Here is a 15,749-nt window from a genome sequence, read left to right as displayed (position 1 = left end):
AAATTCATATGACTAATTTATGGACAAGTTTTAATGCACTGTATTATGAAAACTGAGAATTTTAAAATTATAAATACATTTCTACATATTTTCTAAAGGGCATTCTGATTATATTAGCAGTCATTTTCATAAGCTGATTATTTTCAGGGGCAGAAAGACTGTATTTTTTTTTTCTGGAAACTGAAATAGCAAAATTAATTTCTACTACTACACATGATTTTAGGAATGTATTCTGAAACTGGATTTTTCAAAGTTATAATCTGATTAGAAGCACTATAATTATTTAAAATAAATTATTGTTCTAGAAAACATGTAGACATGAAGAAAAAAGATTTCTTATTTTTTTAATAGAAACACCTTATTAAACAAAAACATTGCATAGCAGTTAAAGACATAAAGCTGAGATTGCAGCTAACATTTCAAGCAACATTACTATTGCTATAATAATGAACCCAGAAATTTTATACTTCAAATCTTTAATTGAAGTTTAAAAGTCAAATTAGACAAGAAAAAAGAGTTCAAGAGCACATAATACAAATGCAGAACTTTTGCGGGTTTTTTTCTCTACCTGCTCCAATCTGGAAGTGTCTTCTTGTAAATAGAATCAAGGGGTAACACTTGTTGTCGACCTTGAGTTTCATCGAAGATGGAACGAGCAGCTTCCGTGGTCAGTGTGACTACACAGTCCATGTCACTTGCCAGGTGCCAAGAGATAACTTTCGCTGCTTCATTATCTTCAATTTGAGCTAAATGTGCAATCTGTACCACAGAAGTTACAACAGTCAAAACAGAAACCAAGACCACATCCCCTTTTCACAGTAATCCTAACAATCCTGCAACTTCAGACAGACATTTAAGTCCCCTGTTGATGGCTCTGTTAGAGGAGCTGGCCACTGGGTAGTTTTTCATCACTACCGCTTTCTGGAACCAACAGAACTCATTAGAAGGCTTCCTGTGAGAAAACTCACCTTGCCTAGAATATTCTGGTTGCCTTTTGGATAGTTTGGGAGGGTACAAGTTCTCCTTGGCTGCTTCATTACTCCTTCTTGTTCCAACATCTTTTGTTTTAGAAGAGAATCCACGTACTGAAGCTGAGAATGAGAATTTAAAATCACCAAGCATGTACCATTGGACTGAGCAGCAGGAGTAGGTATCTCTCATCAATTAACTTTCTAACAATAAACATTCAATAACCTGAAACAGACTTTTAATGTATAAGAGACCACCATGCACAATCCCAGAGAAAAGCCAAGGGGAAGCTCACTGCAATTGTGACCTAACTTTTAATTACTCCTTTTTTTTCCCCTCTTTTAATTTTGAAGGACTTCGAGGAGCATTTCACAAAGAACTATCAGTGCTTGATTAGAGACAAAACTGAAGAAAATTTAAAACAGCAGGAAGAGACAACCATGAATGTACAAAAAGAAACCATTTCAGAGGAAGACTATGTCCAGGCTTGAAAAAATTAGCCAGCAGGGGGAACTTCAGTACTGTAAATGCAATTTTAATTCTACTGATTTGTGATTAATGACTATAACTTTGTCTTATTTGATCTAAAGATAATTTTTTACATAGGTGCTTTCCCCCACTAAATCTTAGTAGTCTGAAAACCTTTAAGAAGTTTCTTGAAAACATAATTGGATCTTTAAGGGAAGTTAGCAATGGGTACATTGCCCTGAATATTTCCAAACTTATTTTTACATGAACTTTGGCAGTAATATATGCAATTCTCCGATTCTCTGAAAAAAAAGTGTTTTCTTTCAGCATACTTATGCCAAAATACATCCAGTAGATATTGACCAGCCTCTAAAAACCCATTGTAATACCTAGCAGTAACAGTAACACTGAGCAGAAACAAGACCAGCAGAAAAACAAGACCAGGATATAAAAGAGAAGGTTTTTGTTAGTTTTTTGGCAGTTTTTAAAAAGATCCTCACAGTAACAGAATAATACAAAAAAAAATCTCAAGTTTGACATTGAGCTACAAATTTTCCTACAGTTTAAATTTTTCCTGTTTTGGTAACAGGTGTGATTCAGCAGTATTACTATTGATGTATTATTGATATCAATTTTAGAGATGTTAATGGAGTTTAGTAACAAATAAGTCATACTATGTTCGTCTGTGGTAATTCAATTTGGTGCTTTTTCAGTTCATTCTTCAGGAAAGTTTCTCTTGTTTCAGCTTCTTTAACCTGACCTGAAACAAAATCAAAAGACAGTGAGGAAATGATAGAAAGCAATGGAACACCTACAGAATTTCTTACAACTTTTCAGTTGCAGCTGAATTTCAGAAATTCAGCTGCAACTGACCCTATCTACTTCTTAATTTCAGGACAGAATATCAGAAGTTTTCCACAAAGATCTTGCAATTTTGTCCAGTTTCTAAACAATTTTAGCAGATGCCACAACTTCAGCTTCAAGAAGGGACCTAGACCTTATATCCATCTGAGAACGTTGCCTGGTTTTAGTTTTCATCTTCAACTACCATGGTAAATGGTTCTTCAACAGGTGAAATGACAAGACAGAAGATAAGAGTGGTGGCTGGCAGTACCTTCTTTTTATCTTTTATATGGGACACCACTTTCTGTACACTATTTCCTCAGCTCTCATATCTGAACTAATTTCAAGAACAAATGAGTAAACAGGTGAGTTGCTTTCTACCCTCTATTCAAAACATGTTTATATTTGAAAATGTTACTTAAGCATGAAGTGTAATGCTGTACTCTTACTCTCTACAGATATCCATGTATACAACAAAAATTTTATGCCTTTCACACTGTAATTCAGGATTTTCCATTTATAATGGAAATACGAAGTACTAAAATGAAAAGAAACAGTATCATCTTCTATGCCAATCTATTTCATTTACGCTTGGTGATTATTTAAAACAAAAACTGAAAATGCAATTATTAAAACAAACCTTTTAATCAACAGGAAGGATGATTCAAACAAACAAACAAAAACAAACAAAGAAAACATTTCCTTCATTTCTCCCATTCCCATAAACCAGTGCCCTCACACTACTCTGCAGTTTTGCAGAACTTCATAAAGGATTACATTTGCTGAAGAACATAAACAATGACACAACACTTCTGAATAATGTACACAGGGTCAAATGTGAGGGGGAAGAGTAACATTTTGAAAACATAAGTAACTTTTAAAAAGAGGATTATCTATAGTTGATTCTCCTCAAATTGTGTTTAGGCAACTGTTGAATTTCCAGATGTATGAGCATGCAAAGATGAGAGTAAAAGGCAGTCATGGATAAAAAGAACACCGACTTCAATGTTTGTTTTCTCCTTTTGATAATTCTGACATACGGCATTCTACCTCAAATCAAGATCCTTTACAGGTAGGTACATCCAAGTAATTAGATGCGTCCCCACAAGATATACACCCCTTCTGCTACCTCCTAATTAATGTCTCTCATGATTTCAATATTGATTTTTTGCCCCTTCTCTATATTCTCAAAATCATTATGAGACAGAAGTTTAATTCACAGAAAAATTATTTACACATTTGATTGAACTTACACTTTATTTCAGCTATGAGCTGATTTGTAGTATCAAACATCTTTCTGTAAAGATCTATGGACTTAGATAATTGGTCTTTCTCCTTGGTCAGTGTTGCCATCAGCTGCTGCTTCTTGGAATCTAAGAAATAAGCACATACACTTTTAGAAGAAAATACAGTAACATACTTAATTGTTTTATGCTTTAGCAAAAATCTACTAAACTATTACATATTATAAAACATATTATGGATCTAAAAATAGCTGATTCAAAGGAAAAGCAAGTATTTTAGAGCACTTGAAACATACCATTGTAAAACATAAATGAGAGGCAATAGGGTTCCAAAGGTTTCTTCAAAGCTGGTACATGTGGTTCAAAGATAAGAATATATTCAGTGCTATCTCTTCCAGGACTGTCTTCAGCCAGCACTAAATTCTATGAAAATAAACCAACAAACATAAATTTATGTCCATGCTTGAGATTACACACAAAACAAACATTCTTCAGATATTGAGTCTCGTAAGTTACATAACACATCATGTCTATACAGTATTACTACAGTTTTAGGTATTGGCTTGGAAATGCCTTCTATAATAATTAAACAAAAGTAAAATAAAAAGATACAGCTATTTTATTATTTAAGAATTAAGGTTGTCATTTTACCTGTTTAAAAAGTCTTATTATTTTTGGCTATGTATTTTATTTCAGAGACATATGCTCAGAAAAAATATCCTCTGCACTGTCTCGTAAGCAAGATGTCCTCAGGTGTACTTCATTCAGTATGTGAAATGCAAACAGATCATTAAAGAAAGACCCAATGCATAAACACAGAGAAGGAAAAACAAGCTATTCCCAGTGCTTAGTTAAAGTTACTGCTGTTACCATGGAAGCAGACAGCAGATCCCAAATGAATGAACAATATATGTCCAAACACTATCACAAACATTTAACTTCCTATCAATTCCTTATTGAAAAGACATACTAAATCCTTTGCCTGTCTTTATAAACATGAGAAATATTATAAAACCATAAGGGTAAACAGAAATAAAATTAGTAAAGGTAATATCTAAATGTGCTGTTACTTTGGGAAAGGTATCATGCATAAAATGAATAATGCTGATAATAAAACTCATACTGTTTCCACCTTTAACATGTAGAAATTGCTACTCAACTGGCCAAATCAAGAGAGAGGTGGTTGCAGCCTAAAAGAAGAGATAGATATATAACCTTCAAAGATGGTCTTCACGGCTTTCAAAAATATTGCAGCAATATATTTTATCAGAAGTCTGTAGTGGAAATATCTTTTCCTTAGAAAATATATGCTGATAAAAATCTAAACATTTTTCTTCATTAAACAAGTTTAGTATTCCTGAATTTGTGACTAAGGGTAATAAACATGTCAGATTATCACTTTCATTACTCATGCTAATGGTACACAATGGTCTTTATAAACAAGATGGAACAATTTCAGAATACTTGAAGAACACAAGTATGTCCCTTCCCCTCCCCATTACAAGTCATATGGAAAGGACAGTGTATCACAACCAACAAATCCTTTCCACATGGGTTTTGAGAATAGTCTGAAGTCAGTGGACTCGGTATAAACCAGATGCCTGAAAACTGCCTGAAGAGGGGAAGAGTTCACTGAAATGCAATTAGATCCCATGGATGACTGGGGAACACAAGTTACTGTCAAAAGCAGCAGGATCTCTTTAGATCATATTAATAAAAAGGAAGAAGCATGCAAGACCCCCCCACCTCCCACTCAACCAGGAATATCTAAGTAGAAAAAAAAACCCCAAAGGTAGGGGAGGGCAAAACAAGCCACACAAACCAAACAGACAACCCCCCGAACACCATGAAACTTAGCACACTCTCCCTCCATTACACAGGTTAGCTTTGTCACTGATGGAAGACTGGAGAATTTAGGTCACAATTATGCAACAGCAGGTTACTACTGCATGGAGATAAACAAAAAAAATATTTCTGCATTAGCAAGGAGTCTTAGAAATTATCCAGTAATTTTATCTGAACTGTCACAAGCTGTATATGGGGTTATTATTACCCATATAAAGGCACTCCATTTACACGTTGTTACACAGGTGTAAATGCAAGATTTGCTGAGTGTTTCGTTAGACCAGTGGTTTTAGCTGATCCTTTAGCTATACTTTTGCACCTTTTCTTAATCTCATCTACCTGGGGAAAAATGTGCTCCCAAACCAGTTATTTTACTACTCATGAAACACGGCAGGGAAACCAGAGAAACCCAAGAGTGTACTGTAAGTCAATCAGTATATTAAGTTTATCTGATGTCTCTATTCAGTCCCTGCATTTTATTTTACTAGCTTCTTTTTCATACATATTTTGTCAGTTTTCCACATGGATTAGAGTAGACCAGAATTTGGCAGATTAATAACATTTGGCCATGTTAACTAGACGTTTCTGTCCTTGACTTTTATTGACAGAGAGTAACTTAATGCTGTGTCATTCAGTTTCACATATGTAGCTCCATAAAAGCAGTCAATGTATTAAAATATGTTATGAAGAAGTTTCTATATAGGATTTGCGGATTTTAGGATTCTACTCGGGTCTTACAGTGGTGATTTCCAAGACGTATTTGGAGAATTTGCTTTGATTGCTACGCAGTGTCTGTCTCCACTTGGCACACACGGATGCTGGTCTATCACAAAGCTACTTCCAAAGAGTGAGTTAGAAAAGGTGGCTGAGAAAATGTACTTAAGAATTTGGATCTTCCTTTAGTACATCATCTAACTGTTTGAAGACTTCTGCAGATGTCCGATTTTTAAAATATGTGACAACCAAATGAAGAAGGGGTATAATTTTGCTCTGTCATTCTTATATGATATTTCAATTTCAAAACAAAAATCAATATACAACTGTTTCACCACAGGAATACTATTGGCTGAAGTTTTGTGTAGGCTTTTAAGAGAGAGATTGTGACCATTCACTTGGAAGAAACTCCACATTCAGCTGGATTTTCTTTGGTATGTTTTGAGCAGTTCCTGGTTTTGTGCATGCACATTTTACATTGTGTCTTTGTATCATATTTTATATCAACTGTGACAGATGGAACTTACAGGTTTTAAAAATTCAATCTGTATTTGTTGAAGAAAATGTGACTGCAATGATGTGACTACAATATGGAGTACTTTCCGAGTATGCATGATGCCAGAGATTCAAACCAAAATAAGGAAAGCATTTTGAACAGCCAAGTGCATTAATGGGTGAAACAAAGCATAAAGAGAAATGATCGTTTTATCTTCTTCCAATGAGGGTAGGATGCCTTTCTACAAAGTATATATAGGCCTACTACTTAGAAAAAATATAAAGGGAGCCTGGCAAAATTTAATTATAAATATATGAAGAAGTCAGTTGAAATGATCTTAAGATAATATAGCCTGAGAGTATTATAAATAAAAATGTAAAATACCAATAATATTAATGGTTTAACTACAAATTGGTTAAGTGTTATTCACATGTGAAATTCAAATGAAGAAAATATTTTTCCTGGATCTTCCTGAATGTCCTGGTCCCCAACTGAAAGCACCTGTACATTTCCCTCACTTGGCAAGGATAAACAGTTTAAAGAATGTCCTTCCTTCAGGTTTTCTGAAAATCCGTAACCAAACAGAGAAGAAATAATTTATCTACTTATTTCTAAGTGAGAGCTACAATATAAACTAAATCTCCACAGAACATAGTGAGGTGTGTAAGATAACTTTAAAACTGCAGGAAAATAAGCCTCATTAGACACACTGTTCATGGAGCTGTGTATTTCAGTCACACTTACAATTTCAGCTGATCCACCCTCCAATGGAAACTCTACTGTATTGACTTTCCCCTGAAACTGCGGGATCTCTATATCTTCTTCATTGGGGCTTTTAATTTTTGCAATTATTCTGCCAACCAGATCAAGTCCAGAGTGGTTGTTGTATTCATCCTTAAAGTGAAAAAGATATTAAAGTTAGTTTGGGACTGAACTAAATAATCCATTTCTGCACTGCCCTGGATTTATATGGCAAAGTGCTAGCAGTCTCTGCAGAGGGGATCTGCAGAGGCACCCTCTGTGAGGAGAGGCTGGACATGGCCGGCGCTCCAACTGATCAACTGCAGGGACAGCTGAGCCCCTCAGCCAAAATGGTGGTTCCTTATATTTAAGAATGGGCAAAAATGCACAGGCAGGTGAGAATGGGCAAAAAAAAGAGAAAACAGCAGAGGGTGAGAGAAGGAACAGTGGTAAGAGGTGCTCCAGGCACCAGAGCAGAAATTCCCCTGCAGCACAAAGGCAAACTACATTGGAGCAGGTACTTCCCTGTAGCCCGTGAAGGACCATGGTGGAGCAGAGACCCACATGGAAGCCCATGGAGGACACCATGCTAAACCAGGTCGATAATTCTGACTGCAGCCTGTGGCAAGGGCTCACACTGGAGCAGTTCGTGAAGGACTGTGACCCATGAAGGGACCCTCACTGAACAAGGAAACTGTGAGGAAAAGCACTGGCAGGAAAGAGCTGGGGAGCTGTTATGGGTTGACTGTGACCCCCATTCCACTGGGGGAGTCACTGCCTGGGGAAGGGTACAGGGATCTGGAACAAAGCTCAGCCTAGGAAAGGGTGGGGCAGAAGGTGTTGCTTTCATTTTTCTGGTCTTTGTTTCTTATTACACGTATGTTTTTAAACTGGTGATTAAATTACATTATTTTTCCACAAGCTGAGTCTGCTTTGCTATTGTGGTAGCTGGTAAGTAATATCCTTTTAGCCCTGTGAACACTCAAAGTTCAAGAAACCTTATTTTTTGAAATATAGGTTTTCCAAGAGAAACTAGCCCTGGAAAGAAAAATCATGGAGAGAAACATCTGCTGTACATGTGTTTTCCCACTAGAATTTATTCTTGAAACAATCATTTTGTGTGGCAACAAGACACGGATTTCAACTGAGACACCAGACAGCAAGGACCCAACATTTCAGTTTTGTCATCTGTATGTAAATGAAACATAATGGATCCACCATATGCTGAAAAATCACTGATTAACATCTTTCTTTATGAAGTGAATCTGCGAAGAAACAGTAGCAATGCCTTACAGCAAAATTCAGCATAGTTTTAGCAGGCTTCTATATTTCCTTAATTATGATTTTGTATGGAAGTATAGTTACCATCAAATGGAGGTATAAATCCTTGACCAGTGTACGGCTGGCAAGAGCTCGAACATTGGAAACTGCTGGAGTAGCTGGTAAAGAATCAGGTAACAAGCGTACAGGGTCATTAGGTGCAACTTCAACTATAATCTAGCAGAAAAAGGAGGAAGAATAAAATAAAGACTGGTATAATTAACTGCAAATCACCTGCACACTTGGGTTGCTAAAAAACACTGAAACAAATATGTGTGAAATTTATGGACAGACTTGAAATAAATTAGCACAACCATAAAGCAGTTCTGCTAGGTTACAAATTATGCACCTCTTATACCAAAAAATTGTTGGTTACAAAAGTTAATGAAAACGTATTTTGATAATCAACAGTTTGAAATCAGTAACTATCAAAAATAAAAACATAATTTTTTTCAAAACTTGTGAGTGAAAGTATTTGCATTCTGAACCCACAAAACACTGTAACACTTCACCCAGATGGTTCTGTATTACATGTTCTTGGCTACCTGTAATTAATTAGAGATTCAAACCTGTTCACTGTTGAGCATATTTGTCTTATCCATGGCAAAGGTAAACTGGATAATGTAAGTGCCCTGTCTCTCTGGAACCACTTTATCCCTAAAAAAAACCAGAAATAAAACCCAAGCAAACATGAGTCAATATTGAAGTCACAAGTATGTAAGTACTCAAGCAATTCAAACTATGAGTAGTCCTCCAAACTAGTTAGAAAGCCCTGCTAAGGCATAATACTCCTCCTTCAGCAAGAAGGTCATCAAAGTTCCTCAAGAATTAGAGAAAGGCTTTTGGAAGCTTGAATGTGGAAAGTCTCCTCCAAGAGTTTGTCTCTTCCAGATGACAGGAAGTTTGTCATGGCCCTGTTCAAGAAATCTGCAAGTCTATATAATTTCATTTCCTATGTCAGAGTAGCTAATTCCTTCCTTAATCAGATTGTACAAAGCTGGGTAACTTGGACAACTGGTCAAGGCTGAGTATAGTGAGAGAGAAAAAAAGTTTTCATTCTACCTTACAGCATTCCGTAGTGCAGGCTACTGGCAAAGAAGCCCTACCATCAAAACCCAAAGAAAAACCCAGACACCTGAGGTTCTGCTGCTATAATTTCACCCAGCAGGGAAGGCAACAGGGCATCCAGAGCACCTTTGCAGAGTTTAGCAAGGGACAGCAGAGACTTCCAACTGCTCGCAAACTTTTGAGGAGATGCAAACAGGCAGAATTCAGGTATCTCTCCTAGGATGACATGTGGCACTCTTGAATTGATTAATGAAATTCTTGTTTTCAACATACCACCTTTTAACTGTTTTGTCAACATTAAGTAATTTATTTCTTCTGATTTTGTTTGGGAAGGCGTAATTCCTAAACAAGATTCCCTGGAATGTTTAAACTGGAAAAAACAAAATCCCAAAGCTTTAATACTTCTAGAACAGCCATGATTTTTCAGATTTCACATACAGAAGTAACAATTCTTTTCTCCATTTTACCTAGCTTTAAAATTGACAGTAGCATCTGCCTTGTCAGGAGACATTAAAACACCAATTAGTAAATAATCAGCTAAGGGTCTCATGGCTGGACATACATCTTCTTTAGAAAAAGAAGAAATACATAATTGTTATGGAAGTTGTTTAAGACTGCATAACAGCATCTGTGTTACTGAGAGTGTGCCACAAACAGGAAAACTTGAGAGAAAGTCACTTGGCAGACAGTGATGCCACAGACACTGGCAGCAACAAGTAAAATGTACTTTTCTACAAGGGCTGCTAATGGACAGTGTCTGCTCTCCTTTAAATTTTTCAATAAGGCTGGGACTTTTAATTCTGGACATTTCTAGACAACTAGTAAACTACAGGTACCTTTGTCAAGAAAAGCCTACTTCCAGGAGGCAAAAGCTTGAATCCATAGCCAGTACCATAACTATTTAACTAATCCCATAGATTGTCACTAGAAATAGATGTAGAAAGAATGTGGCAGTCAGGCACCAGCTTATGATGAGCTCTAGCTCTGCCACTGTTCATCTAAGACACTATTTCTGAATAAGTAGCCAAAGTAATGGTTCCTAAACTGACAGGACCAAGGTTATGGTTCAGGATTGATGCACAGCTAGAGAAGGTAGTAAAAAGAGAGTTAAGTTTGCTTTGTCCAGCCTGCCATTCTACAGTAGTGGTAGCAAAATTGAAAAGAATAAAGAATGCTACCATGTAAGTTACAAGCTGATGATGTATTTCCCTCATTGCCAGCATTTCTCAAAATGTATTCTAATATATTATCTTAGACTCTTTTCTACTCTCAGATTATACAAATGTCAAAAGTATCTAGGAAAGAATTCAATCTTCCTCTCAATGCATCTTGCTAGCATCTTTTACCTTTTCTGTATCATACTAATTCTGTGATGGACTGTTACTACCAAAACATAAAAATCTTCTTTCTATTTCTATGTATTTTGTATAGTAAGTTCCACAAGTAATTACAGAATAAATGCTATTATACCTGAAGTAGAAGAAGCCGTCTTCCTTGTCATCCTTCACTTTACTACAGCTAAATGTTGTAATCTGTACAGAAAGATGCAAAAAATTTAATGCAATATACTGAAAGTACTTAACTTGTAATATGCTACCAGGACTTAATGATTTGCAGTACTCATAGCCCACAGTGAGTCAATGAGACAGCCTATATTTTAGACACTAATTTCATGTTCTTAATTCTTACAGTCTTTTCTTTGCAAAATTCAATGTGGCTACTTCTAATACTCTCCCTGCTATGAGTCAGCTTCTGCAGACCAACAGCTTTTTTGTCATTACTGTAGTACTGATGCTTGACCATCTGACAACTTGTAACAGGACAGACACTGATAGACACATAGGGTTGACCTGCAATGTTTGTTACTTAAAATCTAGAACAGGATGCAGATTCTAAGTCAAATGAAAGACAGCTTCTAATATAAGTACATTTGTCCTATGCTGGCATTTCATACCCATTTGAAAATGCATTTCAATGACTTACATCAACTGGTGTCCTAATTCGGCTGCTATGTGCTTCCCACATTTTCATAGAAATTCGTGCTGGATTAATATTTTTAATAATGGTGTCATCTTCAGAAAGAACACTAACCATAAAATCTGTAAGATGAAAAACATGTTTGGAAGGTTATTTTTATTCAGAATTAAGAAACTCAAACTTCATGAATTTCTGTGTCTCCCCCACACCTGAGAGAAAAAAAACCTTACAAAACAAGCATTTCAAAAAAAGCCGAAACTACTTAGAATTTCAAACCAGATATGAAAAACCTTCTCTCCTTATCCCTGTAATTAGACCAGGTAACAATCCTTAGGGGAAAAACTGAACACCTATCCAATGAGAGCTTAAAAAAAAATTCTAAAATTTCAAGTCTGCCTTTCTCAAATTATCATTCTTATCAAAACAGCACACCAAGCTACTTCTTGCTCTCGGGAATGTCGCGCAAGTGATTGTTCAGTAGGCAATCAGTAGGTGATTGCTTCCTTTAAGGACAGGAAATCCAAATCCCCCTCTTCCTTCAAAAATGCTTCAGCTATTGAACTACTGGACAGAAAGGCACAGAAGGTGTAAAAAAGACTGTACTAACATCACGATCATTTTGCCAAGGAATCAAATTATTAATTTGAAACTGAGTTTGGCTACTTCTTACAGACTAGGATCACACAGTCGTAACTGTTAGAAATAGGCTATAGGGAGATGTTTCACTCTGTTGACCAGCTCTGCAGTCACAATACCTGCCATTTTATATCCCAAATGAATGAAGAAATAGAATGCAAATTAGAACAAAGCTACCCTTCTTCTAGTTTAAAATGTGAACAGAGCACATGGATTTAATGCATGTAAACTTGCACTACTCATGCAGGATGAATTTTGCACTTTAAGGAAGTACTGTGCTTTGATGTGCATGAGAAATCCAGACATGACCCCCTTAAAGATTACAGTGCCTGCCCTTGGGTATACCTGAGATCACCAGTAAATCAAAAAATTAGGATGTTAAAGTATTTTATTTACTTAATAATATGAGGCTGTTAATATAGAATTTATTATCTAATTTTATTTAAAAATTTAATGTCATACATACTATATACCATATCATATAATATATCATATCATATATGATATGATATATTATATGATATGATATATGATATGATATCATCTCATCTCTCATCTCATATATCATATCATATCTACCATATATCAGACCATATATGGTATGATATCATCTCTTATCTCATCTCATCTCATATCTCATATCATATCATATATCATATCATCCTGAAGATGCTGTTTCATTGTCTTAACTCAAAACCTGGCTGATTTACACTACACACTACATCTGTTTGGCAGGGGGGTTGAAGGTAGATGATCTTTACAGGTCCCTTCCAATTCAAACCACTCTGTCATTCTATAATTCCTCTAGGGGAAACTAAAATACCTTCTGAATTTAATCAAGATCATAACACTGGAGTATTTTAAAAAGCAAAAACCTCTTGCCATAAAAACGTTGGCTGATCATGTTATGACAGCCAACCAAGAAACAAACCCTTTTGTGAGAGAATACAGCAGGAGAAGAGAATATTTTGTGTTGTCCTCCTGCTGATTACTTTTTGGTTTGTCTTGGCTCACAGCTGGCCTAGAATTTCATAGCTAGTTCCTTTGTTACTATTCGACAGGAAGAGATGAGGGAAAATATACATGAACTAGCTCAGATCGTATTTTAGTTAGACAGAAAAAAAATTCTGTAGTTCTACCATTTATAGATGGATAAAAGGAGCAATTTGGAACAAATAAGTAAGAGGTCTTTTGAAATGCTTTCCAAAGATGACCTACATATGTCTTCTGTCCAAGTGTTACATCTCAGACAGAGCTGTTACACAGAACTAAGAAAACAGACCAGAAAAAGCAAAAAAATACAGTAGACAAATCACCAAAATAGTTTTTTACAGTTTTTCAAAGCTCTTCAGTGATTGGTTTCCACCAAAGACCCATATTATACTTACCAGGAAAGGTACCTCCTGCTGGAAAAGATGGACTTTTGTCATATTTAACATTCAAGCAGATAGGTTTCTCAGGATCAGGCAGGACATTTATTGTGATTACAAGACAATCTAATACGGTCTTGTTGTATGAGGCTTTAAGCTGCAAAATGTGCTCTCCCCTGCAATATACAGAAATCAGAAAAACGGATGTAAAATCTCTTCTGAAAAGACAATTTTCAACAGGCTTCAAGTCTGAATAATGCACATGAATGCATGCTAAACAACATCTAGTAATGTAGTAGTAAAGAGAATAAAAAACTGGAACTGTTAATGCAATGTTAGACAAGTCACGAGTTTAACTTATTCTTAAGATATTAACTTATTAAATTTAATTTTGTGTTAATATTTCACTATTTTGATCAAGTTTCACTGCCTGTAAGACACCAGCAACTACAGCTTCAAGTAGCTTCAAGTACTGCAGAAAGCAATTAAAATGGTGAGGAGCATTCCGCTTTGATAACAGTTTCCAAAGAGTGAATCTGAGTACGAGTCACATCCAGCAAAGTACACTGAAAGTATTTAATGTCTTCAGTGCTACCAAATAACTAATTTTCTTTGCCATATTGAAAACTTGAAATTTCAGTTTTCAAATGTACCTGGGAATATAGTATTTAACTGCATAGAGGCTGTACTTCCCAGCCAGTTTTGATCATGCTGTAAATAGTATGATATCACACCTGTTTCTAACCTCCAGCAGTAAACTGATAACTAATATTCATCATCCTTCTACCAAGTCACAGGCATTATAAACACACTGAACACCATCAACAGCCTTTAAAACAATTTGCTTCCAAATGTAAGAGTATTATGGGTCAAATCCTCCATACCTGAATGCAAAGAACAAACACTTATTTCTAGTTTCAAAATAACCTAAAGCCAATCCTGTCTTACTCAGAAAACTCAGCGATACAGGGAGTGGGTTACAGGACTATGAATATGAGGATGATACAGAAACTATGAATTTGAAAAGGGATATGGGATGTGTGTTAAGGGAAGCTACACATGAAGTGAGCATGAAGAAGCATAATATGAAGAAGCAGGAGCCACTTGACACACACCTGCTGGAAATGGGACTACAGCAGTTTAATTGCAAATAGGAAAAATGAAATATATCTATTTAAAATTCCTTTGGACACTCTACCTAATCCTTTAAAACAATGTCTAACATGCAAAGAAAGTGGGATTTAAACCCTCTTAGAATGCGTTCCTACTATTAAAGCATAGTGTCTGGAACTGGACACCTAAAGACTGTACATTTCAAAACTTTAAAGTGGTTTATAATACCACTTGCATTTCATGCAGAAGGACAACAATAAGATGAGGTTTACCATCACCAGAAAAAAAACAGGATTCAGAAAATTACAACAGCAGCTTCTCAGTAGATCAAAAGAAGCAGCTACTGAATTTTATTTAGTTTAAGCACTTAATTTTTTAGAACTTATTATCTGGCCATCCACCTGTATATGAATAATAAAGGTTTGATCTTAGCTTTAGATTAATACTTGGTAGTACTTTATGAAAGCAATCTGGTTTTCACTACTTACCTAGGTGCGTGAATACTAAACACTCCCAGGTTAGCCCTACCAGTGTCATCTGTTTTATGCTGCAGGTTTGAAGGAACAAGCTGTCAAAAAAATAATAAAAATTCTTTCAATGATACAGAAATAGTATCAAGTCTTAAGATAAAATGTTTATCCCATTTGCCTGCGTACTGTCTGTTGATTTCAGCTAAATTTTTGAACTGTAAATTGGGGACAGATATACTGTTATGAAGACAATATTAAGGAAGAGGTTTCAAAAACTCTGCCAGTTTTTAAAAGTAATCACTTCATCTAAACTAGGATATTTTTCTTCATTAATATGTTCAAATGTTTTATAAATGTTGATTTTGAAATTGCTACTGATGCTATCATATCATCTATAGCAGATGTTAATCTGAGTGTATTTTCAGATCCAAAAACCTTCTACAAACTATTTAGTGCCTGTTACAGTGTTCCTCCA

General features: G+C 35.6%; 1 protein-coding gene across 1 annotated transcript in view; it reads right to left on the bottom strand.

Annotated features, from left to right (window-relative positions):
• Positions 1–15,749, bottom strand: part of SMCHD1 (structural maintenance of chromosomes flexible hinge domain containing 1) — a 69,864-nt gene that overhangs the window by 7,080 nt on the left and 47,035 nt on the right. Inside the window, exons 31-42 of the mRNA XM_063395869.1 lie at positions 15,293–15,372; positions 13,710–13,867; positions 11,692–11,807; positions 11,179–11,240; positions 9,210–9,297; positions 8,686–8,817; positions 7,324–7,473; positions 3,821–3,947; positions 3,534–3,653; positions 2,112–2,197; positions 969–1,091; positions 569–759 (exon numbers count right to left, since the gene is read on the bottom strand). Of these exons, the coding sequence (XP_063251939.1) occupies positions 569–759; positions 969–1,091; positions 2,112–2,197; positions 3,534–3,653; positions 3,821–3,947; positions 7,324–7,473; positions 8,686–8,817; positions 9,210–9,297; positions 11,179–11,240; positions 11,692–11,807; positions 13,710–13,867; positions 15,293–15,372 (1,433 nt within the window). The remainder of the gene's footprint in view (positions 1–568; positions 760–968; positions 1,092–2,111; positions 2,198–3,533; positions 3,654–3,820; positions 3,948–7,323; positions 7,474–8,685; positions 8,818–9,209; positions 9,298–11,178; positions 11,241–11,691; positions 11,808–13,709; positions 13,868–15,292; positions 15,373–15,749) is intronic.

This window comes from Prinia subflava, chromosome 1 (genome assembly GCF_021018805.1).
Source record: "Prinia subflava isolate CZ2003 ecotype Zambia chromosome 1, Cam_Psub_1.2, whole genome shotgun sequence".
NCBI classification, from domain to species: domain Eukaryota; kingdom Metazoa; phylum Chordata; class Aves; order Passeriformes; family Cisticolidae; genus Prinia; species Prinia subflava.
Note: the sequence above shows the minus strand (reverse complement) of the source record. Positions and strands in the feature narration are given on the sequence as shown.